Source organism: Cetorhinus maximus, chromosome 13 (genome assembly GCF_964194155.1).
Source record: "Cetorhinus maximus chromosome 13, sCetMax3.hap1.1, whole genome shotgun sequence".
NCBI lineage: Eukaryota > Metazoa > Chordata > Chondrichthyes > Lamniformes > Cetorhinidae > Cetorhinus > Cetorhinus maximus.
This window is the reverse complement of record NC_135891.1, coordinates 42,659,448-42,686,627: the sequence shown is the minus strand read 5'-3', so window position 1 is coordinate 42,686,627 and position 27,180 is coordinate 42,659,448. Positions and strand designations below refer to the sequence as shown.

Sequence of the window (27,180 nt, the reverse complement as noted above, 5' to 3'; positions counted from 1 at the left end):
TTTGGGAGTCAGGAGTGAGTTACTCGCCACAGGGTTCCTAGCCTCTGACCTACTCTTGTAGCCACAGTATTTATATGGTTAGTCTAGTTCAGCTTCAGGTCAGTGGTAACCCACAGGATGTTGATAGTGGGGGATTCAGTGATGGTAATGCCATTGAATGACAAGGGGTGATGGTTAGATTCTCTCTTGTTGGAGATGGTCATTGCCTGGCACTTGTGTGGTGTGAATGTTACTTGCCACTTGTCAGCCCAAGCCTGGATATTGTCCAGGTCTTGCTACATTTAGAAATGGACTCCTCCAGTGTCTAGGGAGTTGTGAATGGTGCTGAACATTGTGCAATCATCAGTGAGCATCCCCACTTCTGGCCTTATGATGAAAGGAAGGTCACTGATGAAACAGTTGAAGATGGTTGGGCCCAGTACACTATCCTGAGGATGTCCTGGAGCTGAGATGACTGACCTCCAACAACCACAACCTCATTCTTTGTGCTATGTATGACTCCAACCAGACCAGTGGGGAGTTTTACCTTGGTACCCATTGACTCCAGTTTTGCTAGGGCTCCTTGATGCCACACCTGGTCAAATGCTGCCTTGGTGTCAAGGGCAATCACTCTCACCTCACTTCTGGAGATCAGCTGTATTGTCCATGCTCTGTCTGAAGGAATGAGATCCTATGCTCGTAAAATGTATTTTTCAGTGCCTGAGAGATTGTTTTGCATTAATTAAAATATATCACACTATTAAACGTGAATGAAGAAGCCCGTTTGCTGGATATCCATCACAAAAGTACTCCAACAATGTGCCACTGCATGTAGTAGTAATCTAAAATCTCTGAGCATACATACGGATGCTATAAGTTACTGTTCAGTTTTCTCCTTCATAATGATGAGCAGTGGTAGCCTCAATGTTATTTCTACTGCAAAATCCAAGCCATTGTAATTTAGCAATATTAACCAGATATTTTTAAGTGAATTCCATTGGAGGGCAATGGCAAAAAAAATCTTCCTGTTGTTCGGCTGCTGTAAAATATATTGATGTTTTTAGCGAGTACCAATTTTATGAATATCCTAATTTGAATGTTCTAATTTACATTATGTAACCCAACTGGTCCAATTATCAATGTTTGTCAACGAGGGAATCACAGCTTTGCAAATGTAGTAAATTGCCAACCCTTATATCCCAAGATAACTGCATATAAAAAATTTCATGACTGCCTTATGGTAATCTTTCCAGTTTTACAGAGCAAATATTACTGCATTGTGATGCATGAAATTCAGCATTTGTAAGATGATATGTTAGAATAGTGTGGAGCATTTGATTAGCTGTCTTATTAGGTAATTAGTATGATAGTATAATAACAAGCATGGATTGAAAACTCAATATTATCTTTAACATAGTATAGCCCTCTTTAAATATGAAATAAATTAAATGTATCAGAATTTCATTCTACCTAGGGAGACAGGATTACAAGGCCAGCAGTGCTAATTGCATCTTTCTATACAGATATTGGTGACAAAATTCAGCTCCACAACGCCTATAGTTTCAGTGTTACTGGTGCCATTACGGTTCCAACCATATGGTTCACACTTCCACACAGCTTGAACGGATTTCATTTTGTCAACGGCAATAGTGCTGGCCTTAGGAGCATACACTGGAAGTAGGCATATCATGACACCAGTCAGTATGTAATGCTGCCATTTTTGACCTCACCTCTCCACTTAATTCTCTCTTAAACAAGCTCGGCTGAATATGCATTCAGCAACAGGAAGGATCCCCATCAGCACAATTTAATGGGATCAACTACTTTCAGGTTAGTTGATGATTGATTTCTACTGTTTCTATCTGAGTTTGTAGAACTGCTGTGTGTTTTGGGTGCTGATTAACATTGATGAAGGAATCAGAGAGTGGTGCTGCATGTGGTGTGGGCATTAGTTCTGATTTCAAGGGTTCTGGTCAGTCATTGTTCTGCTCCCAGTCTTGGGTTGCTATTGTTACAAATGCTGTACTTCTATAGACTATTATGTTTTAAGCTGTCTCCTTTAATTCAAGGTAAAATGGAATAGTGGGGTATGTGGCTTCCATGAAATCTGCCTGGAGACAAGCTCATTGCCAAGTCTGGTTGCCATTGGGGCCAGGGCCTAGGTCAAGATTTATTGAAAGTAATGTGAAAACTTTTAACACCTGGGCACAAAGGAAAAAGGTACTGGCTTTGCTGCTGCCCAGAATTTCAGACTCTTACAGTAAGTCAGACCAAGGTATTTGGGGAGAAGATTGAAAGCAGGTGCTGCTATGCTGGGCAGAAGAAAAGGTTGGCTTTTGGGTTAACCACAAAGCAGATAATTGATGGGGGCAGAATCCCTGTTTGAGAAAGCAAGTATTGTGAAAGCTAAAGACCATAGAATCACCAGAAGGTACCTTGCAACAGGAAGTCCATTCGAATATGCTCAAAGGGTTGAGTGAAGGAGACTTTGTTTAAAAGGACACTGGCAGATTCACCCTGGTGAAGCAGAAAGAGATCCTGTTAGAGCCAGGAGAAGGTTTGCACTTCAAACTCAAGGCTCCATGTTGCGGTGTAATGTATAAAAGTGGAGTGGAGCTTTTGGCTATGTTAAGAAGTTACCAGGGAATGTCTTTTCTGTAGTTTAGTGTATTAGTTGTTACTAAGTAGTGTTCAATCTATGTTTCTTTTACGGTGTTTGTCACAGTAAAAAGTCTTAAAATATGAAATCTTGTCATGTGATCCTTTGAATCAGTCACTGGGAAATTCATATCTCTTAAAATTTATCAGTGTCTACAGGGATCAAAACGCTAACTGCCTTGGCCTGTAGCATGAGAGGGAGATTGTGCCGAGACAACACAGTAGAGGACAATCTGCTTATAGAAAGAGGTGGAGGAGGGGAGAAGGGCTCGCGGCAGAAGGCCAAATCCAGCTAAGGTCTTCAGAGGGCTTTTTTCTAATCTTAGCCTAAGCCATGAACAATGCAAGTACACCTCCATTTTATAAAGGAGGCACTCATTGAAATCTGTTATCTCTTGCAAGCAGACCTGCAGCTTGAGAGCACAGTAAGGAAGGATGCTGCCATTGGCTGTGAAAGTTACCATGGTCATACATTGGGATCCTTCTGGAGTGGAGCAGGCAACAACTGCAATGCTTCCCACTTTGCTGTCCACTACTGCACAAGGGAGGTAACTAATTCTCTTTATGCCAGGAGAAGGAAGTATATCTCTGACTAAATAGAAGCAGGCAGAATGTGCACGTGGCTTTGCTAGAATAACGAGCTTTCCCATGGTGAGGAGTATGCCATTGACTGCACACATGCAGCTTTGGAGTTGCTGTATCTAAATGCAGGGATGCACAGGAATTGCTAAGTTTTCCATTTCCGGAATGTACTGTTGATGTGCGATCATGCTCAGTGTCATGTCCATGGTTCCTTGCAAGAGCAATTCAACTAGTTGCACTCTCCACGCTTTCCCCACAACCTTACAACCCTTTTCTCTTCAGGTGTTTATCCAATTCCCTTTTGAAAGCCACAATTGAATGGGCCACCATCATGCTCTAAGGCAATGCTTTACAAATCCTAACCACACAAAGTGAAAAAAATTGTTTTTTCATGTCGCCTTTGTTTCTTTTTCTTCTTTCTTCCCTCAGCATCATTGGATGTATCCCATCCAGTCCAGGTGACTTATCAATGTCAAATGCAGTCAGCCTTTCTTATGCCTCCTCTTCATCAACTTTTAGCCTATCCAGTATCTCAACTGCTTCCTTTTTCACTATGACTTTAGCAGCATCTTCTTCCTTGGTAAAGACAGATGCTGAGTACTCATTTCGTACCTCAGCCATGCAATTCGTCTCCATGCATAGACCTTCACCCCCTCCCCAATCCCTTTTTGGTCTCTAATTGGCTCCACCGTTCCTGTTACTATCCTTTTACTATTTATATTCCTATAAAAGACTTTTGAACTCCCTTTTATGTTTGCTGTCAATCTCTTCTCATACTCTCGTTTTGCCTCTCTTGGTTCAGTTTTCACTGCCCGTTTGAATTTTCTATAATCTGTCTGATTCTCGATTGTATTATCAATCTGACATCTGTCATATGCTCATTGTTTCTCTTTACCTCACATTAACTCTTTCATCATCCAAGGAGTGCTGGTTTTTGTTGCCCTACCTTTCTCCCATGTGGGAATATTCTTCATCTGTACCTAAATTATTTTCTTTTTGAATGAATTCTTCCATTGCAGTTTTGCCTGCCAATCTTGCCTTACCCATGACCAGTCCATTCTCAATCAACTGAAATTGGTCCTCCTCTAATTTGGCATTTTAAATCTAGATTGTTCCTTGCCTTTCTCATTGCTAATCTAAACCTTATGATACCATGATCGCTGTTCCTTAAATGTTCCCCTACTGAGTCTTAATCCACTTGATCCATCAGAATCAGTTCCAGCAATACCTCCTTTCTCGTTGGATTGGAAATGAACTGACATAGAACATTCTCCTGAATACACGTCAAGAGCTCTTCTCCCTCTCTGCACTGTACATTATTGCTATCCTCGTTTATATTAGGATAAGTAAAGTCTCCCATTATTTTGCTCTATAGTTCTTGCACCCTTCTGTAATTTCCCTGCAAATGTGCTGCTCTTTATCCTTCCCACCCAGCATAGAATACCACCTGGGTGTATAGAACACTCCCAGTACTTACCAGGCTGTGTGCCACGATTCATCGTGATCTGCTACATCCTGGACAACGCCGTTGTCATTAGAGACAGCATTTACTATCAGGGAAATGGAAAATAGCTGAGGAGGAGGAAGGGAGGAAGCAACTAACATATCCCCTTTCTAGCCGTGCTGTCTGTGTTCACCTCAGCATCCTTGGATGCATCTCCTCCAGTCCTAGCTATTTATTATTGTTTGAGGCACTAGTCAACACAATTCCCCATTCAGCAACACTGACATGCCTTACCTACTCTCTGTCACTGACCATCACTGTGTGCTCTTGACCACAGAACCTTTCCAACCCAACTTTCTCAAACAAACTATCCAATATTCCACACAAAACTCAGCTAATCACCCTTGCGCATTCCATTAGTGCCTGTATTGTGGAAGACTTTGCTTGGCCTACAGCACTGACACACTGCTACCCCAGTGTGCAGTGGCTGCAGTGTGACTGGCAAAAGACTACTGACTTTCACTGAAGGAGACTGCTGATGGTCTTGCAGGATGCCCTTGAGGAGCTCTGACCCGAGAAGGCCTGGTTTCAAATTGCACCATCTCGGCATGGACGGCAGCTGTTTAGGCTGGCTGGCTGACAGGAAACAGCAAGGGCACTGGTGGTGTGGCAGTGTTGAGCAGATGAATTATGTTGCCCTGAGAGAAGACAGCAGGTTCGTGCTCCACAGAGAAACTGCCACTCCCCAAGGGCAGCACATCTGCAATACAAGTAATTAGTTAGAGGAAAGAGTGCTGGACTGCTGTTGGGCCCTGTAAGCCCTTTGAGCATGACACTTTCATGTCACCAAGATGCATTTGTATGACCTCAGTCTGAGCTCCACTGCCGCATCCAGACATTGGATAGCTTTAGCTTGTGCTGCAGTGGAAGTTGATATATTGACCAGTCACTGCATCAGAGTTGGATCATGGAGGTTTTCAACAAGTTGGCTACCACTTCCATCCTGGAAAGGATGGGCTCAATGGTCTGCACCAGTCAGGATGGTGCTAGACTCCTCCATGCTGCTTGCCAGTGTCAGCTGGCTTTCTGACAGGCCCATCAATGCACCACATATATTGTTGTGCATTCCCAAAAGTCCTTTTGTGTATTCTGCTCCAATAAAGTCCTCATAGTGAGCCTGTCAGCAGCAAATATGAGTGGGAAGCAGCCTGTGATTGGAGGAGCAGTGAGCTGTGGGAAGGTGAGTGGCAGCAGTGCCAGACCAGGAAGGATGAAGCCAGGGGGATGGTGAGGCCAGGGGACACGTGGCTGGGGAAGCAAGACCAGGGAGGAGCAAGTCCAGGGGATGCCAAGGCCAGGAACAGGGTTGTAAACGGTGCTGCAAAAGGGGAGATAACAGTTTTAAACTTTTCAACAAAGCAATCCTTATTCAGCTGGGAAATCTTGAAACCACTGAGGTAATGAATTCCTTGCAAATGAGTGTGGAGTCTCCAGCTTAAGGTTGCATAAGTTTAGGAACTGCTATATGGTGTCAAGGAAGCAATAAATTGTAATATTTTTCTTTTGGTAATAACACTGTCATATTTCTTATGTACTGAAAGACAGGCCGCTGAGGGTTGTAAATATGGTAATTGGAGTAAGAGCCAGAGTGACTGCAAGAGTCTAAAACCAACAGTAAGAAGTGGTTTTGATATGTTAATGAACCAAGAGGAACTTCAATCAGGGTTTTACATAAAACAATAACAGGAGTAGTTTTGAATTAAGTTGTTTTAGCTCAAAGGGGGATGGATATATGCAGGTTGTAAAAGGTGTAAGTAAGTTAGGTGAAGATAGGGTAAGTTTGTTTTTGTTAAGTCTAAGAGCTAGAGTAAAAAAACAAGTTTCATCAATTCTGGGAAGAAAGCATTTCTGAAGAGACTGGTTGACACAATAGAGAGATCGAAGGGAAGAAATGCATTTAAGGAAATACTGAAGCCTATGTGAGAGGGTAGCTAGTTAGATCTCCCAGAAAACAGCAGGATAGCTGGTCAGAACTCCCAGAAGTCAGTGTGAATAAGGCCAGACCTGGGGAGCCAGTTGCTGTCAGCCTCAGAGGCCACCCTAAGGGAAAAGACACTATGTGGTAAAAATTACTGGTATTCTATAGATTTTCAAATCTGTGAGGATAGTTGCTGAACAGAAAAGGGAAAGGTTAGCTCTGAGGGTAGTTAAGATCTTGTGGAATTGTTTTAAAGCACTGTTAACTGTGTGAAGCCATTCTTGTGTTTAAGCGTAATTGTGTTTTTTTTTTGCTTTTTATTAAATAAAAGTGTACTATAAAATCATCACAAGTAGTCAGGTACATCCTTTTCTGATTTCAGAACCTCTCCTCATACGAACTGTGGAAACCATTTTGGCAGTTGTTTCAAGTTTCCCTTTGGGATTTGAGCAGCTCAGCATTTACCATCAGCCATGCCATAACAAAATTGGAGGCACTTTGTGGGATATTAAAAGAATAGTTCCTTGATTGGCTTGGAATTGGTGAATTTAAAGGCAATGAGAGCAAGGAATATACTGAACCAGGAGTGGTATTGTGAGATTTTAAAGTGGGAGACTGCAAAATGGCTTTGGCAGTTGCTAAGACTTCTCTGGGAGTAAAAGGTATAACCTTGGATGGTTTACAAAAGGTAATGAAAGCTAAATTATTAGAATTGGCAGATAAGTTACAATTAGGGTTACCTGCGGGGGTAAGGAAATCAGACATAATTGAAGGTATAGCACAGCATTTAAAACTGGAAAGGATACCTGAGAGACCAGATTCTTCAAGGGGTGGATCATTGGAATTGGCTCAAATTCAATTGGAAATAAAAAAGATAGAATTGGGAGAAAAGGAAATGGAACAAGCATTTCAAAGGGAATAGGCAAAAAGGCAGGAGACAGAAAAGGCAAGAGAACAAGAAGAAAGAAGACAGGAAAGGGAATTTGAAATGGCAAGGTTAAAAAAGGAGGAAAGAGAAAACGAGAGAGACAGAGAATTCCAGCTTAAAAAGCTTCAGTTGAAAAAGAGACACCAGAAGGTGTGGAAGGGCTTATTTCCAGATCAGAACCCAGTGGGAAGATGTTTAAATTTGTACAAGCTCTTCCAAAGTTTGAAGAAAGAGATGTCAAAGCATTCTTTATCGCATTTGAGAAGATAGCTAAACAAATGAAATGGCCAAAAGAAATTTGGACATTGCTATTACAGAGCAGGTTTATAGGTAGAGCTAATTAGGTATATGCATCACTGTCAGAAGAAATATCTGGGGAATATGATGCAGTGAAGAGTGTCTATGAGTTGGTTCCAGAGGCATACAGACAGAATTTGCAAAATGTGAAAAAACAGCCTGGACAGACTTAAATTGAGTTTGTAAGAGTCAAAGTAATTTTGACAGGTGAATAAGGGCATTAAAAGTAGAGGGAACCTATGAAGCCCTTAGAGAAGTTATTCTTTTGGAAGAATTTAAAAATTCACTTCCTTCAGTAGTAAGAACCCATGTGAAGGAACAAAGGGTTAAAACTGCTAAGCAGGCAACAAGGTAGCAGATGATTATGAGCTGGTCCATAAATCTAAATCATTTTTTCGATACCCTTTTAAACCTGAGAAGGATAGAAAATGGGAAGGTAAGAGGAAGGTAGGTAGTCAAGGAAGAGAAGGAGAAGCTGGAGATTCTAAGGGGATTTCACCTCAGAAAGGAGGGTGCTGAGAGTGGAAGGGATGTAAGAAAGCTTAAATGTTTTCATCGTAATAAAATTGGCCATATAAAGTTCATGTGCTGGAGGTTACATGGGAAACCTTGTGGAATGATAGGAACTACAAAAGGTGATGTAAAGTCAAAGGCTGTGGAACAAGGCAAACTGGTAGGTGTGAAAATGGGTTCACAGCCCATTCAAAGGAATGTTGCAAGGCAGGTTGCAGACATGTTTAAAGATTTCATCTGTGAGGGAAAAGTCCTGTCATGTGTACAAGGTGGAGTTAGCAAAGGTATACAAATTTTAAGGGATGCAGGAGCTAGTCAATCCTTAATGTTATGAGATAGTGATATTTGATGTCCAGAGGGAATTTTGCAAGATAAGGTATTAATAAGTGGAATTCATGGAGAAACAGAAAATGTCCCATTGTCTAAGGTGAATTTGAAAAGTAGCTTGAAAACAAGTAAAATGATTGTAGGAGTAGCGGGGAAATTGCCTATTTCAGGGGTTCAATTTATCTTAGGAAATGATTTAGCTGGGTCACAGGTGGTGTGATGGCTATTGTAGTTGAGCAGCCTGTGGAAAAGCAATCCACAGAAGTGTTGCAGGAAGAACACCTGGTTTGTTTCCAGACTGTGCGGTGTCACGATTACAGACTCATAAGTTGAGACAGAAGGAGGAGGAGCCTAGAAGACAGGGCAAAGAGACTGAAGTGCAATTAGCTGATATTATGTTTGATAAGATTGTTCAGGAAGACAGAATGGAGGAGAATGAAGCTGAATTGTTTAGCTCAAGGAAATTGTTAAGAGTTACAGCGAAAAGATCCAAAAATAAAGCAGTTATACCAAACAGCTTATTCAGAAACTGCGCTCCTGGTCTATCAGCGGAGATTTTCCGCACCCGCCCGCCGCCGCGATCTTCCGGTCCCGCCGCAAGTCAATGGAATTCTGGCTGGGGCGCTGCCTCCCTGTGGCGGGTCCCACCCACGACAGGGCTGGAAAATCCCAGCCTATGTATCAAAGTTCAGGGAAAGATTGAACAGAGCATGCAAATTGGCTAAAGAGTATTTAAAAATATCATAGGAAGTGAGGAAGACAGAAGCAGATAGGAAGGCAAAGACTCATAGCTTTGTAGCTGGGGAAAAAGTGTTAGCTTTGTTGTCAGTATCAGGCGAACCGTTAAAAGCCAGGTTTAATGGGCCTTACCAACTTGAAAAGAAATTAACTGAAGTGAATTATTTGGTAAGAACTCCACATAGAAGAAAAATCCAGAGGGTATGTCATATAAATATGGTCAAAAAGGACTTCGATAGGGAGGATAACCAAAAAGAAAAAGTATTAGTAGTGATGAATCAGGAAAAGGAAGTAAGGATGGAAGATTCTGAAATTGACTTTCCTCGAATTCAATTGGACAATGAGCAAGTGCTTAAAAATCTGAATGAAATACTGAGTTACCTTCCAGATAAGAATCAAAATGACTTGAGAGTGCTTTTACAGTCACTATCTGTGGGGATAAATTGGGAAAAGCAAAGGTAACTGTACATGATGTAGATGTGGGAATTCTGTTCCAATCAGGCAACATCCTTATAGGTTGAATCCAGTAAAATTATCATAAGTGCAAAAAGAAATTGAATTTATGCTCAAGAATGACATTATTGAGTTTAGTTGCAGCAGTTGGAGTTCACCTGTTGTGATGGAACTGAAGCCAAACAGAACACAAAGACTGTGTGGATAATTGAAAGTGGATGCAGTGGTGAAAGCAGATTCATACCCTATTCCACGTTTGGAAGACTGCATTGAGAAAGTGGGACAATCAAAGTTCTTTACAAAGATTGACTTGCTGAAAGGACATTGGCAAGTACCTCTATCGGAAAGAGCAAAAGAGGTTTCAGTTTTTGTAACACCAGATGGGCTCTATCAGTTCAAAGTCATACACCATATTGACCTGCAAGAGAGACAAGTGTGTAAGTGAGGATGGTGCAATGTGTTTGGGTGATGAGGCTGCTATGGTTGAATAGCTGGCTGCGTGTGCAAACTGACTTGTGGGTGTATGGTTTGCAATGGTGCTAAGTGCATGAGCCTGAGATGAAGCTGTGAATGTGATGTAGGAGGTGTGCTTGACAGAGACTGTTGGCAGGTGATTAAAGATGTGTGGTGAATGGAGCAGTATGTGAGGCTAGAGGCTCTTTTGTAGGGATGTGGCATTTGAAGGTAAATTCACTGACCTCGACGACTCATGTGAGGTCATGAAACTCCTTCCTGCACTGCATCAGGTCCTTGGGGCTACACTGCTGTTTTTAACAGTGATGGCTATCTAGTTCTCTGCCTTCTCAGTGTCTGTCTGGAGTGTCACCTAGACCTTGTAGATAAAGGACCCCTGTCCTGTTCACCTCCTGCACCAAGGCCTCCAGTGGTGTGTGAGAGAACATTGGAGCACACTCTTTTCCCTGTTGCACCATTTCATTATACTTCCTGTACAGAGGCCCTTCCCCAGCCACATCCAGCAGTTACTCCTGCCAGAATGCACCTCCCCTTTAAGAGGTGTAGGTTGGTTTTAAGTAGTGCAGGCTGACTTTAAGTAGTGCTTATCTAGCATAAGTTTGATATGCAGCAACTCAGCAGTGTATTTATTGATGGGTTGCATGCTCCTATAATTTAAATTAGCAGGCAGTATGAAGTTTGTGTGCTGTCTGCATTGGAAGGAATGGGTGTGGGTTAACCATGCATTATGATCCCCAATCCCATTATTTGGCCTTATCCAAAGACTTAATCTGTATCAATCTGTTATCTGAAGTATATTGAAGTTCTTAAGTGTTAATCATTGACAAGCCATATAATCGAAGTATACCTAGAAATCTGTGGCCTAACTGAAGTATCTTTTTAGGCAGTTATGTCAATTCATTTGACAAATTGTTCAATACCAAAGATTACCCTGGTAGCTATAGGTTACTAGGAAAATAGTGATGGTATATTGAACTGAACTCTTTAACTGAAATGTTTGCAATGCATAAAAGAAAAACCTTCAAATGAATTGCAATCCATATAGTATGGATTACTTCACAGTTATTATAATACATATGGACAGGATTTTCCACACCCGCCTGCCGCTGCGATCTTCTGGTCCCGCCGCAAGTCAATGGACTTCTGGCTGGGGCACCGCCTCACCCACAGCAGGTCCCACCCGCAACGGAGCCGGAAAATCCCGGCCTATCTTATCTTGCTAGTGTGTATTTTTAGTCTATTGGAAGTCATTTAATAAATTAAATCTGCATTTTGTTACAAACTGACATTTTAATTGACTGGTACCTACTATTATAAATGAAGCTCAGATGAAATGGAAAAAATATTTTTTTCACAAAACTATTTCCCTTCGGATTAATCAATTTAGTAACTTTACACATGAATGGAGATGGTATGAAGTGAGATAAAACCAACAACTGACTAACTTTAGCCTTTTCTTGTATTTGGTGTTAATTGAATTGTACTCACATCAGAATGTTTTACTTTGTTGTAGTATATCTTGGAGATTTGGCAAGAGAATGATCTAAAAAGAAAAACTAATAATGACGGTGTTTCAGTGAATTGACAGATTAGCAATTTCAACTTTCAATCAAGATTTTATCCCACACTTCTCAAGAATACACAATGGAATGGGAAGCATAGGGGCATCAAAATGAATACCTTTTTAATGCTTTATAGTTTCTGAATGTTCAAATTAACAGCTCAAAATGGCCAGAAATAATCATGCTTCAATAAATGTTGAGGGCAGACACACATACTTTATTTGGATAGGGAACTTTATTTGGATAGGGAACAATATCTTGGTAATAGTTTGGGTTTTCTTTTTCTTCTTTCCTTAATTTCCTTGCACATTGACCACCCCTGAGAGACTTGGAAGGTCACTGTCTCCCACGTTTCATCTTATGCCTCTGATTCACTAATCATCCAGGATTAGCCTAGAGTCTCCAGGAAATGAGCTTTAATCTGCTGAATACCGGTCGGTAAAACCCAGGGGAAATATTTTAGGGGAGTTATAAAATGTTTTCCTTTTCATTTTCTTTGAACACTTTAATTTATTAGTTATAGAAATATTGGAAATGGGAAACTGTTGTTTGATTATGCAGTCCTGTTGGAGGTGGGAGATCCTGCATTGAAACCCCTGGGAATATAGTCAACTTGTTTTGGCAATTCCAACTGTTAGATGGTGAATATCCCTTAGTCCTGGTGAACATTTCTGCCTGAAAGCATATCTCAGGAATTATTATTATATTTGCAAATACATACTATGATGTAGGACAGCAGAACTACTGAACTTGGTTGATAGTCTTGCCCTCAAACTCTTTCAGTGTTATTCTAAGTGAAAACAAAAATTCTTTCCTGCTGCTCCTTCACTGTCTCTTCTCCTCCTGTGATTGAACGTCCCATCACAGATGCCTGGATTTTGCAGTCAGCAAAAGTGAATAAATGCTGCTCATATTCACATAGAGAAAAGCTGCCCACAAAGTTTTAATGGACTCTAGAGTGTAGACTTCCTCTTTTCTGATGTCAGTTTAAATTTGGCCTTCTATAGGGGATCTGTAACAGAGCAGGTAGCAAGGAGCCCGATTAACCAATCAGGTTGAAGAATTCTCACAGTTAGCAAAGCAGGAAACATAAGTTACAAAAAAGCAAAATTAATGAAATTACTATGGGGCATACACATGGGATTAAGGGAGGAACCGAAATAGCAAAACACAAACTTTATTTTTTTCCCTAAAAAGTCTGCAATATTTGAATTAGTGGTTCTCAAAATACTTTGACCCAGGACCACTTAAGTGGGGAAAAAGACTCATAGATCACTTAACAGTGCTACCCAACTCGCTTTTGCTTGCCACCACAAAAAAAAATCATCAGCGTTAATAGGAAGATTGGCGTTGCTTTTGGTGAGACACCAATGAGGTGATGCCTGGTTCTAAACTGGAGAGCTTCAATCTCATTTCAGGCTCCACATTTAGCCAGTTCATCTTTGTTTTCAGCCCCACAAATGTTGAAAGTCCAATTTCACAGTTGGATGTTATAACAGTAGCATAAATCTTGCTTGTAAAACTACATTGATGTTGCTCGCGCCGTGCCACACACACGAGAGCAAGTCTGGTTGTGTGGCATTACAAGTGGTGAGAATAAGGGTTCTGACCTGTTCTCTCATATGCCTTCAACCGTGGCATTACATGTCTGTTACTCGTATTTTGGACCAGCGCATGGACCGACTGGAGGACCCTCATGAACCACACTTTGAGAACCACTGATTTAAATTTTCTTCTGAAGGAATGAGACTCCATTCCTGTAAAATTAAATTTTCAGGGCCAGAGAAGTTCTTCAGAAGTAATTATTACTTAGTACAGAATTAAAAGCACAATAACCTCTGATGGAAAAAGTCTTAAATTTATTTTTTAAATAAATCGCTGGCCAGGCCAGCGTTTTTGCCCATCCTGAACTGCTCCTGAACTGAATGGCTTGCTTGGCCATTTCAGAGGGCAGTTAAGAGTCAACCACATCACTGTGGGTCTGGAGTACATGTAGGCCAGACCAGGAAAGGTTGCAGATTTCCGTCCCTAAAGGGCATTAGACCAGTTTTTACAATAATCAATGATAGTTACATGCTCACCATTACTGAGACTAACATTCAATTTTCGAAGATTTTTATTTTTTAATTGAACTTAAATTTCCATGAGCTGATATAATGGCATTTGAACCCATGTCCTCAGAACATTGACATTACCATTAGACCACCACCTCCCCTCAAATTAGCAACAAATGCAAAAGTACAGCCTTTGGAAGAGTAGGCAACTTCCGGATATCCACATTCAACTGCACATGTGCAGACACCAGAAATTGCTGTCAGCTTTACCCAGTAATTACAGCGAGGGCTGACAGCTTCACCATTATTACTACTGCCCAGGCCATTGTTTATCTGGTGGTCAAACCAAGAATTCGCACAACTCACACATTACGCGTAACTTAGATCAAATATCAGCCAAGTTAGATGTCAACTTTCTGCCTAATAAATGGAAGCTTATGCTTCACTAGCAGTTGTGCATTTTTCAGTTTATACTTGCTAAGGCAAACTTGGTTCATGGACAAGCATAAGTTTTAAAAGGTTTTGAAGCAAGTGCCTTTGCTTGGAATTATGTATATATGAAAATATTCCTGTTGCCAAGTGCTTTTAATATTAACTGTAGAAAGATAATCATTGTGTTTTCACAGGTTTTTTATCCGTGTTTGGAAACAGCATTCTCTTGTTTATAGCATACCGGAAAAGACACATCCTTAAACCTGTTGAATATTTCATTGTAAACTTAGCTATCAGTGACCTTGGAATGGTATTAACTCTATTACCACTGGCCATACCATCATCTTTTGCACACAGGTAATTAAAACACACCAATTAATTCATACCAAATTCAATTTGAGCATTTCAAGAGTTGTTGTCACTAACAATGTAAGGATCTGCAAGGAATTAGATCAGAAGAATTGCTGGCCCAGATTTGTCCAATTCAGTTAGACTTGGCTGAACTTTACACATTATCTTAGTTTCATAAATATAATACAACATTCTCCAAGATTTTATCTTATGGAGGAATAGGAAATTTTAACTCTTTTCTAGTCCTTTAACAAATATAGACCTGATGTAATCAAATAACAGAAAGAATACATCACAAAACACATATGGGAAGTTGAAATTTGGACTGCAAAATTTGTCTCTGTAGTTTTTATGTTTTTGATGCTGTGGATGCTGTCTTATATCCAAAGTGGCGTCTACACCATGTGTACTCAATTCTGGACCAGGCCATGCTGCAGATTCCATTTTGGGTAGGTCGCTAGGAGTGTGCACTGGAAGTATGACTGATGTCAGTCAGTGTGTAAGGCTAATTTGACCCTATCAGTGTCACTTCAGAAGTCTATGCTCTGGCCAACCCTCACACAGCTGAGCATCCATTCAGCATCAGGAAGGGCTTCCTGTCAGTGCCATTTAAAAAGATCATCAACCACACTCAGGTTAGTTGTTGATTGATTTCTGCTGATGTTGCTGGGCTAATAGAAGTATTGGGTGGCAGTTTGTACTGTCATTTAAAAGTGGTAAAGTGTACATGGTGTGGCATGTGGTGAAGGATTTGGCTTTCATTTCAAGGGTTCTGCTCAGACTGATTACTACCAATCATGAATTTCGTGGTTTCCATCCCTGTTGCCCTGCAGAAGGATAGGGGTTATAAGCAGAGATGACACAGAGGAGGACAAGCTGCTTTTACAAAGGATAGAAACGAACAGGATAAGGTCATAGGGGTTGATTCACAAAGTTATTGCTGAATGAAAAATTATTTCTTACACATTTTTCACAATACTTTTATTTTTTTTTTAACACTCCATGTGTTGCTTATTGTGGGAAACTTCAAAAAATCTTTATATAAGTGGAAGAGCAAGAGAGCTGAGAATTGAGGTTCAAGTAAACTAATCAATGTATAGATGTAGAAAGTAAGTGAGAAAGAAATGGAGGTATCTACCCGGCTATGTGGAAAATTGCCCAGGTATGTCCTGTACACAAAAAACAAATTCAACCCGACCCATACTGTCTACTGCCCAATAATCTCTCGATCATCGGTAAGGTGATGGAAGTGGTGATCAACAGTGCTATCAAGCGGCACTTGCTTGGCAATAACCTGCTCACTGATGCTCAGTTTGGGTTCCGCCAGGGCCACTTAGCTTCTGACCTCATTACAGCCTTGGTTCAAACTTGGACGAAAGAGCTGGACTCCCGAGGTGAGGTGAGAGTGATTGCCCTTGAAATCAAGACAGCATCTGACTGAGTGTGGCATCAAGGAGCCCTAGCAAAACTGGAGTCAATAGGGATCAGCGAGAAAACTCGCCACTGGTTGGAGTCATACCTAGCACAAAGGAAGATGGTTGTGGTTGTTGGAATTCAATAATCTCAGTTCCAAGACATCACTGCAGGAGTTCCTCAGGGTAGTATCCTAGGCCCAACCATCTTCAGCTGCTTCATCAATGACCTTCCTTCCATCATAAGGCCAGAAGTGGGGATGATCGCTGATAATTGAACAATGTTCAGCACCATTCGCAACTCCTCAGATACTGAAGCAGTCCATGTCCGAATGCAGCAAGACCTGGACAATATCCAGGCTTGGGCTGACAAGTGGCAAGTAACATTTGTGCATCACAAGTGTCAGGCAATGACCATCTCCAACAAGAGAGAATCTAACCATTGCCCCTTGACATTTAATGGCATTACCATTGCTGAATCCCCCACTATCAACATCCTGCGGGGTTACCATTGACCAGAAACTGAAGTGGACTAGCCACATAAATACTGTGGCTACAAGAGCAAGTCAGAGGCTAGGTATCCTGCGGCAATAACTCGCCTCCTGACTCCCCAAAGCCTGCCCACCACCTACAAGGCGCAGGTCAGGAGTGTGATGGAATATTTTCCACTTGCCTGGATGAGTGCAGCTGCAACAATACTCAAGAAGCTTGACACCAAACAGGACAAAGCAACTCGCTTGATTGGCCCCCCCTTCCACAAACATTCACTCCCCCCACCAGCAATGAACAGTGGCAGCAGCGTGCACCATCTACAAGATGCATTGCAAGATCTCACCAAGGCTCCTTAGGCAGCAACTTCCAAACCCATGACCGCTACCATCTAGAAGGGCATGGGTAGCAGATACAATGGGAACACCATCACTCCTCCAAGCCACTCACCATCCTGATTTGGAAATATATCGCCGTTCCTTCACTGTCGTTGGGTCAAAATCCTGGAACTCCCTACCTAACAACTCTGTGGGTGTACCTACACCATAGAGACTGCAGTAGTTCAAGAAGACAGCTCATCACCACCTTCTCAAGGGCAATTTGAGGTGGGCAATGGATGCTGGCCTAGCCAGCAACAACCACATCCCGTAAATGAATTTTAAAAATGCGAAATACTGTTTAACATTAGATTACAGAAGTGCTTAACAGCAGATAAAATACAAGAGAATAGCATATAGAGAAGGAAAACTGTATGAATATATTTTGGGCTGGATTTAAAGAAGGTGATGTGCCTGTTTTGCCACTGGCTGGAAGGCTGGCGGGAGCACTGCAATGTCTATTTTATGAAGGTCCACCAAATTAAGTGCCCAAATTAACGGGCCTTCCCCAAGATCAGTGGCCCTGGGAACAGAGGTACCGCCTGCCGAAAGCTGCCAGCCAATCAGAGACCAGCAGCTTTGTTGAACGGCAGCACCACTGGGGAGGTAGTGGCTGCTACTGGTAGTGCACCACCTGAGGCCCAGGATCATTGGTGGATCCCAGTGCGTGAAGGCGGGAAGGGGCATTGCAGAGTTGGGGTCACAGGGGAGGGGGTCAGCAGCAAGAGCAGGGGGTGGCTTTCAGCAGGTCCTCACTTCCCAATTTCGCTTCCCTCCACCAGGCCTTTGAACAAGGGATCCCCCATGGGAGCCTGCAAGCAACCTCGACAGGGTTTGCTTGTCATGCTCCCCACATGGTGAGCCTCCCGCCCCCAACTGATATAATGCCATTGATGGTAGTATGAGGCCCTTAAGTGGACATCCATTGCCCACTTAAGGACCTCAATTGGCAGTGGAGTGTGAAGGTCATTCATGGGACTTCCTGCTGTGGATTTAATTGAGGTAGAGGCAGGAATGTTGCAGGGTTACCACCCGCCACCATCTAGCCTGATTAACTGTCCCCTTAACACCAAACTTGCCATGGGGTAGGGCATTAAATTCCTTTGGCTCTTGGTAACAAATAATATCTTCCAGTACAATCATTTGATTCAGCGCTTAATATCAAGGATCAATCATCAAGCTGAGTTCGAAGTTTTTGGCGTATTTATGAGAGAAGCACGAAGCATCTCCAACTTGAAATGAGAAAACCAGATGCGAAAAGGAAGTTTGACAACTTTATTCAATTAAAAAGTTTGGCATATATATCTCAGAAATGTGAAGCATTTAAATTAAGTCATGCCCTCCTTAATCCAGGATACAGGATTCTTTAACCTTATAAATACTCTTGCAAGATGACTAACAGAACATCTTTCTTCCAGATGGTTGTTTGGCCAAGGATCGTGCATCTATTATGCTTTCTGTGGTGTGTTGTTTGGTATCTGCAGCATTACTAACTTGACGGTTTTGAGTGTTGTCTGCTGTATGAAAGTCTGTTACCCTGCATATGGTAGGTTCCAAATTCTTAGTATTTAGTATTTGAACAGCTTTACAGTGTATATTGAATTTCAAATACAATTTCATGATTATTTGCAATAATACATCAGCCCTAGACTGCTTCATCTACAGAGAAGTGCATAGAATTTGCAGAAATAGACATTCAACACAACTGGTCTATGACAGTGTTTATTCTCCACATAGCTGGGGGGCCCTGGTGGTGTAGTGTTAATGTCACTGGTTCAGTAATCCAGAGCATCAAGCTAAAGTTCTGGGGACACAGGTTGAATTCCACCATGGCAACTGGTGGAATTTAAATTCAATTAAATAATCTGGAATATAAAGCCATTCTCAGCAATGGTGACCCTGACAGCTATCACCCCGATGCAATTTTGGGTTTCTAATAGGTTAAGCGTGCCATACACCAGGTTCACCCAGTGGAGTTTAGAGAACTTTTGAGTAAAGGTAAGTCTGGAAATAACATAACGGCCCACGTGTAAGCGATTTTTCGTGGTCCATCCAACCTTACAGTTGGACTGGCTAATCGGCCAGGCAACCTTTAAATTTTTGATTAAACCTCATCCAAGGGTGGGATGAAATCTCTGTTAGGATATAAAATAATAAGAAATATCTTGGGACAGCATTTTTACGAAGTATGCTTTCAGGTGCTTGATTGTGCTGTATGGACATTTTCTTTTATTCTGTGGAGGTCTGCAAGCCCCTGAGGCAGCTGTCTGCCTTCAGGAAGCTCAGTGGGAGTGCTCACCTATTCCCATGGTGACATCGTAGCCCGCCCTCTTTCCACCCCCACCCCCACCCTGGCAGCGCTGAGCTTTTCAGCGCGTTTCATGCTCGCTGGCCTTTAATTGGCCAGGAGGGTGAAATCGCAGTCGGGGGTTGATTGCGATTGGGGTCCCATTTCCTGACCTCTCCCGGGCCCACCGATCACGCATGCTTGACGAGGGAAAGATTGAGGCCATAAAGTACATAAGAGTACAACTTGTCTTCGAGTGGCCTAAACAGCAATTATTAAATGGAAACACTAGAGGACTTCTGCAAATGTGAAAAAGTTGGCTAATTTGTGTGATCCTGCCTGCTATCCCCCCCCACCAGTCCTCTGAGCTATTTCCTGCCTGACTAGCTCCAGACATAAACCCACCTTGTTGAAGACTTGTTAATGAGGTCTGGCCAGTGCCCTTCACCCAATGACCATCTAAACTGGTAATTGGCTGCACTGTGTTGGGTGTGGAGTTGGGGGTAAGAACATGCTGTTCTTTGATGGCATTTCCTGTAGATTGCAGCAGGCCAGGGTCAAATTTAGCCATTGATAGATATTTTGAAATTTAGCTTTTCTGGGAGATGATGGAATATTTATGAAATACATTCCCTGAGGAAAGTAAAGAGGTGGGGAACAGCTCAAAACTGAATAAATTGAATGGGCTCTTTGAAAGGATTGGGTTTTGATGGATCTTTCAATGTGCCAAAGTGTTTTTGTGCATCATGTTGTAATTAGTGCTTCCTGTTTGATTCTAATCCAGTGTTTTTACATTTTTATTCTATAACAGGCAACAGATTTACATCAGAATATGCGTGTCTCCTGACTACCTGTGCTTGGGCATATGCTTCCATATTTGCCATTTCTCCTCTAGCAAATTGGGGTCATTATGGCATGGAGCCTTATGGGACCGCTTGCTGCATAGACTGGAAAGCACCAAATACAGATTCCAATGCAATGTCCTATATCATGGCACTCTTTCTGTTTTGCTACATCTTCCCCTGTGGTATAATCACTACATCATACACTCTCATCCTGTTAACTATAAAAGAATCAAGAAGAGCAGTGCAACAGCATGTATCCCCACAAACAAGCACAAGCAATGCACACAATTTAATTGTAAAGGTAAGTCTGGAAATACCATAAAGTAATGAGGTGAACAACTTGGCTAGAAACTCTTAGCCTCTAGTAAGGTAAAGACAGCATTAGAATGACTTGTGGGAGGAAGAAATTGGGACACAAAAAGTTTGAGCTCAGTGTCTGCTCTTTTTTTATGCACAATGAAATGCTTGGTGCATTGGGGAGCCTGCCAGACAGCCTGCACACAATGTCAAGGGACATGAAGAGGTTTGATACCAACTTGGCACACGGTTCTGTGCGAAGTGGAGCTCATGCTTTTGAGTGTGGGACTCCATTAGTGCACTTGTGGACTCAACCATGATGGCAGCGTTTGATGATCGATGCATCAACCTCCATTGTGACACAAGCAAAAGCCATTCAACATCTTGGTGCTGCCATGCAAGCTCAGACTACTGCCATCATGGTTGCAAATACAGTATTCAAAGGGACTTACAGGGTATCACAGCAGTCCAGCAGCCTGTCCTCCAACAGATTACTAGAATTGCTGCGGAACTCATGGTGACAAAGTTGCGCACATGCAGCAGACCACCATGAATCTTAACACCCACACTCTGCCGAGTATAGCAGGGCTCCTCCAGTGTGGTCTAGACAGTGGAAGCATTGTTTTGGCAAGCCAATGTCCTGCCCTATCACATTTCATGTGGCAATGTGGCTTTTGTCAAAGGTGTGCTGCTCATATGTGCTTGAGTTGTGCACCAGAGTGATGAGCCATGTTGACAAAGGATAGCGCTTTGGTTTGTTGTGTGACTCAAAGTTAGACTGCTGTAGACAGAAGACGTTATGACTGCTTTCAAAATACTGGGTATTAAGCTGCATAATATGCTGTGTGTGGTCACACCGTCAGCTGGATGTTGAAGAAGTGAACCCCTTTGTGGTTATGGTACATCTCAGTGTTAACATGTGGCACTTGCAAAACGACAGTTGTATCCTGTATTATGGGGAAGTCCGCAATTCCCGCAGAGCAACATGCTGTAGTCTGGCAAAAGAGAACAAAATGTATTCAGCTCTTCTGGCCTCAGCAACAGCAGACAGCACACTGCAAGATGTTGCAAATATCATGTACTCCAGCCTGGAAGGAGCTAGACGCATAAAAACTCATGGCTATGGTCAGCTTCTCAGCCACTGGCTGAGGTGTTCTCATCCAGTTCAGAGGTTACAGTTATAGCTGCAGCAGGTGACAGATTTCAATGAGGACCTCTTTAGTAAAGCGTACTGTTCCTTGCTGAGGTTCAGGTCGGAAAACTGGACAGGTATGGTCACTTCTCCGCCTTCTCCTTCTTCCAGCAGCTGGTCCTGCTCTGTGTTGCCTCTCCTTTTCCCTGTCATTTTGTACTCTAAGGGGAATGCAGACTATTGCACCCATGTATGGTAGCTAGTAGTTGATGTAGAATCCTTGTAGTCAGGACAAAGTCCTTCAGTAGCTGCCACACCACTCCCTGTAGACTTTAGCAACTTTAAATATCTCTAGAAAGCACCAAAAGCTTCTACAATTACAGCAAGAGCCAGTAGAAACCAATAAGCAATTAACTTGAAAGTAATGATGTCTCCTGTAAATAGTGCTGGTGGGGATTCCTTCCTCCTATTGAATGTGTGATCAGCAGTGCATGCTTAAGAGATGGTGTTGGCTAGAGCATTGAACTCCAAAATGGCAGCGCTGCTATCAAATCAGCATTAGCGGCTGATGGACATTATGATCTGCCTATTCTGCATTCTTCTGGCAGACAATCCCTGCATGCACTCTAATGCCATCAACAAAATAGTGTCCAGTGCGGTTCACAGCAGAAGTGTGCACATGTCACAGATGCCATTTTGAAACCAAAACTGTACATGTAGTGCCAAGAAACTTGATGCTAAGCAGATGAATTTTGTGACATATCATTGTTGTTTCTTTTGGGTTTTCCTTATCCTTATTCATAGAAAATATTTTTGATGATTTTCCACTGAGTAGATTTTCAGCTCTGATAGCCTAACATTTAGCATCATCTAAGCAGAGTGCAGAAAAGAAAATCAGGCAGGGAAGATTACACAGCCCTTAAAGAACTGCTGGATTTTTCTTCCACTAAATTCAATGGAGGAAAAGTGAAGCAACGTTCTATTAGGGTCACAGGAATATAGGATCAGTAGACCAATTAAGCCCTTGAGCCTGTCATGTCATTGAGTGAGATCATGGCTGATCTGCCACTTAACCCTACATAACCACCTTTGCTCCATAACCATTAATACATTTGGCTAACAAAAATCTATCACATTCATTTCTTAAATTAACAATTGCACTTTGTGGCAGGGTTCCAAACTTCTACCACCCTTTCTGTGTAAAAGTGTTTTCTAATTTCACTCCTGATAAGTGTGGATTTAATTTTTAGACAATACGAACCAGGAGAAATAATTTCTCCCGATTTACCCTACTTATTCCCTTAATATCTTAATAACTTCCGTCAAATCAACCCATAACCTTCTAAATTCCAGGGAAATCAAGCCTTGTCTGTTTTATCTCTCCTTGTAAGCTTAAGCCTTGAAGTTCATGTACCAATCTAGTAAATATATGCTGCACTCCCTCCAAGGTCAGTATATCCTTCATAAGGAGCGATGCCCAGAACTGCTCACAATAACTCCAGGTGTGGTCTAACCAGGCCTTTGAATAGCTGAAGCATGACATCTACCCCCTTGTATTCTAGCTGTCCATTTATAAAGGCCAGCATTCCATTGGTCTTTTTGGTTATTTTCTGTACCTGTTGATAAGATATTAAGGACCTGTGCAACTGGACTCCAAGTCTCTACTGATCTTCATTGCTTCTAGCTTATCACTATTTATCTTTCTATCTTTTATGGTCCAAAGTGGGTGACCTCATATTTGCCTACATTGAAATCCATTTGCTACAGTTTTGCCCCTTCACTTAATCTATTAATATTTCTTTGTAATATTATGCTTCCATCTACACAACTTACAATACCACCTGTCTCTGTGATTGGCAGATGTAGATAGCTGGCTTTCTATTCCAACATCTAAGTTGTTAATGAATACAGTGAAATGTTGAGGCCCCAACACAGCTCCTTGTGAGACACCACTAGTCACACATCCTGTTAATTATCCCTACTCTCTGTCTCTTTCCACTCAGCCAATTCCCTAACAGGTCAATAACCTGCCTTCAATTCCATGAGCTTCAAACATCCATAGACATTCCTCTGTTCACTATTTCAGTTACCTCTTCAAAAAATTCTATCAGATTCATCAGGTGTGATCCACCCATGAGAAAACAAGACTGGTCTGCCAGGTTTTTCTTTCTGCTCTCCACCTAGGCGATGCTTAATGCCCGGGCACTGAAGGGGAAACACATCCTCAGCATGGTCTGAATTTTCCGGGCCCATTGGGGACAGGCTGGGGGGGCAGGAGGGCTAACAAAAGGCGTTGGGAGGGGAGCCCATTATCTAACCACTGTCATGCCATATTGCCAGCGGCAGCAAAGATGACAGTTCAGACGCCTACCAGGAGGCCAACTGAGCCACTTAATTGATCAATTCACAGAATCACAGAATCACACAGTGCAGAAGAGGCCCTTCGGCCCATCGAGTCTGCACCGGCACGTGAGAAACACCTGACCTACCTACCTACCTAATCCCATTTACCAGCACTTGGCCCATAGCCTTGAATGTTATGACGTGTCAAGTGCTCATCCAAGTACTTTTTAAAGGATGTGAGGCAACCCGCCTCCACCACCCTCCCAGGCAGTGCATTCCAGACCGTCACCACCCTCTGGGTAAAAAGGTTATTCCTCACATCCCCCCTAAACCTCCTGCCCCTCACTTTGAACTTGTGTCCCAGGATTCAGGATGACTTGCTGCCTCCGCAGGCATTTTACCTATGTCAGGAGGACCTGCTGCCATGTGGGGAGACTGCCCACTGAAACCTGGTGGCCAGTGGGATTGGGTATGGGCACTCCATAGCCCACAGAAGGTCTCCACCAGCAATGGGTGCTGTCATGCAAACTTGCTGCTGGTACTTCACAATTCTACCACCTCCCCCCCCCTCCCCCCCCCACCCACCCCCCAACACACACACACACACACAATTGCTGAGGCCAGGCTACCTAGCCCCAGCTTCCCCCCCCATCTACCTCGATGCTCATCAAGGGTTTTCGGCCATTGATGTGCCTTCTACCTGCCTGAGCAATGACTATTGCTAGCAGTGACACAGCTGGCTCAGCTGATTTGCCAGATTTTTTCTGGGGGCTGGAAGCTCTTGGGAGTGGGCTACCATTCTTAACTGAACAGTGGCCCCGCCTGGCATCCCATTAATTAGCCTCTACCAGAAATATGCTAGCCTGGATCCCATTGCCGATTGAAGTGAGGTCACCTCCCACTTGTAGCGGGGCTTGCCAGCAATTGACAACATCCAGCTCCATTTTCAGGCTATTCTTGTGGATGAGCAATATGTTGTAAGAAATGTTGTAATGCAACAGTTTCTTGCCATTTCTCCTCATCTAAAGAAGCTATCTTTCTTGACTATTTCTCCTTGAAAGCTTCAAAGAAACTCCCTGATTGGAACAAGGTGGGATTATTAATGCTTTCAAAAACATTATCAGGACTAATCAGATTTTAATAACAGGAAATGCTGGAAAAACTCAGCAGGTCTGGCTGCATCTGTGGAGACAGAAACAGAGTTAACGTTTTGAGTCCATGTGATTTTTCATAGCTTTTGCTTTATTTTAGATTTTAATAACTGCCCGATCATTTTTTTTAGATTGGCAAAATTCTGTAATTTCATATGAAGTTTAGACAAGATTTCTATCATTGAAACTAACTCGTTGTGCACTGTGATTGAGTTAAAGATGCTAACATCAACCTTAAGCAAAAATGCTTCATTTGTGTCACAATCATTACTACTGTGAACTAAAGTAATGTGACCATTCACTTTTCATTAATTTACAGTTGAGTGTGACTGTGTGCATCGGATTCTTCACATCATGGACACCATATGCGGTTACAGCAATGTGGGCGGCGTTTGGGAATGCTGATGAGGTTCCACCTCTAGCGTTTGCTCTGTCAGCTATATTTGCAAAAACCTCTACCTTATACAACCCAGTCATCCATCTGCTGTTTAAACCGAACTTTCGGAAGTTTCTGAGCAAAGACATGGCACATTTAATCGATCTGTGCAGGCGGCAAAGTGGACCTTGCAGTAATGGACCAGATCTGTCTTTAAAATCAGTTTGCGATCAGACCACATTGAATTCTTGCAAACTTCCAAATGGAATTGTGGATCTGCAGGATGCCTGCGACACATGCACTGATACATTTGAACATTTCAGTAACCATCCAAAATCTCAGAGTTCACAAGGATCCTCACCCAAAGCCAGTACTGATATTTCAAGTGATAATGGTACAGCACATGAACAGATGAAAACTACCCTTGTGGTGCTAACTGGAAACACTTCATCCGAAAACATTGAAGTTGCAATAGACACACTGCCCACCAAGCTTACTAAGGATCTAATATAACACTATGATAACATTTCAATACATTTTTTTTTATCGCATTAAACACTGAAAGCATTGTACAGATCCACTGACAAAGTATATTTCAGTATGGTGAAGATGTATAAGATATTTATAAAAATCAAGAGATGGTATAAATTGTTTTGTCATAAAGTTTGCAATTTTTAGTACTACTTTAATTCTGTATATTTGGAATAAGTTTTTAAAGTGTTAACACATCACATGAAATTAAAACAGTAAATAGGGTTTATGAATGTGTTATTGTGTTTGTATGTTAATATCACACCAGTTTCGCCCTGTGTACGTAGCAATATGTTGAAACATTCCATGAGCACTGAGTGGAATTTTAACTCTCAAGAACAGGTGAGTTGGGGGAGGATAGACTGTTCAGTAAAGTATTTTTAGATTGTGACCACAATCCAGCTCCAGTGAGCCCACTTTCGTGTTTAAAGATGGCATTTGAGCAACCTAATCACTGAAGCCAGGACTTTAACTAGTGTGGTAGTGAGTGTACTAATCACAGCAATTACTTTCCTTGAGAGGCATTAATTAATTTTTCAACTGGATTTTACTTAGCTCTAAATTTAACATCTTCAGCACAAGTTTTCTAGGGACTTGGGAAACAGAGGTGAGGTGCTGTCAGCTAACTATCTTCTGTTCTCCGTCAAATCGCTATACAGCTCTTTATTCCTTTTCATGTGCATGATTTTTTCTCCCTCCATATTCTGTTGTTCTGTTCCATCTGAATAGTTATTCATCCGTAATATTTTCAGATCCTGATGTCCGGCAATGCCTGAAAAGTTGACATGTCACCTCTTTACACCGAAGTTGTGCCTGACTTGCTACACATTCCCAACATTTCCTGTTATAGCTTCACTGACATATTGGCCAGAAGTTGCCGGGTCCCTGTCGGCAGGTTTGCAAAAATTCTCCAGGCAGCCTTCCTTTTTTTAAAATTCATTCACGAAATATGGGCTTCACCGCCTGGGCCAGCATTTGTTGCCCATCCCTAACTGCCCCTGAGAAGGTGGTGGTGAGTTGCCTTCTTGAACCGCTGCAGTCCAAGCCGCTTACCCGCCCGCTCCCTAAGTTTTATAGGGGTGGGCGAGTCCTAAGATGGCCTGCCCACCTCACACGCAATTAGGCCCTCAAGTAGCCAATTATTGTCCACTTGAAAGCTATTTCCCACCC

At 42.2% G+C, this 27,180-nt stretch overlaps 1 protein-coding gene across 2 annotated transcripts in view; it reads left to right on the top strand.

Annotated features, from left to right (window-relative positions):
• LOC144689184 (opsin-5-like) overlaps positions 1–26,397 on the top strand; it is a 77,299-nt gene extending 50,902 nt beyond the window's left edge. For both annotated transcript variants that reach the window (XM_078556303.1, XM_078556304.1), the window contains 4 exons: positions 14,614–14,776; positions 18,467–18,594; positions 20,147–20,481; positions 25,423–26,397. In XM_078556303.1, coding sequence (XP_078412429.1) covers positions 14,614–14,776; positions 18,467–18,594; positions 20,147–20,481; positions 25,423–25,992 — 1,196 coding nt within the window. In that variant the 3' untranslated portion in view covers positions 25,993–26,397. The remainder of the gene's footprint in view (positions 1–14,613; positions 14,777–18,466; positions 18,595–20,146; positions 20,482–25,422) is intronic.
• The last annotated feature ends 783 nt before the right edge of the window (positions 26,398–27,180 follow it).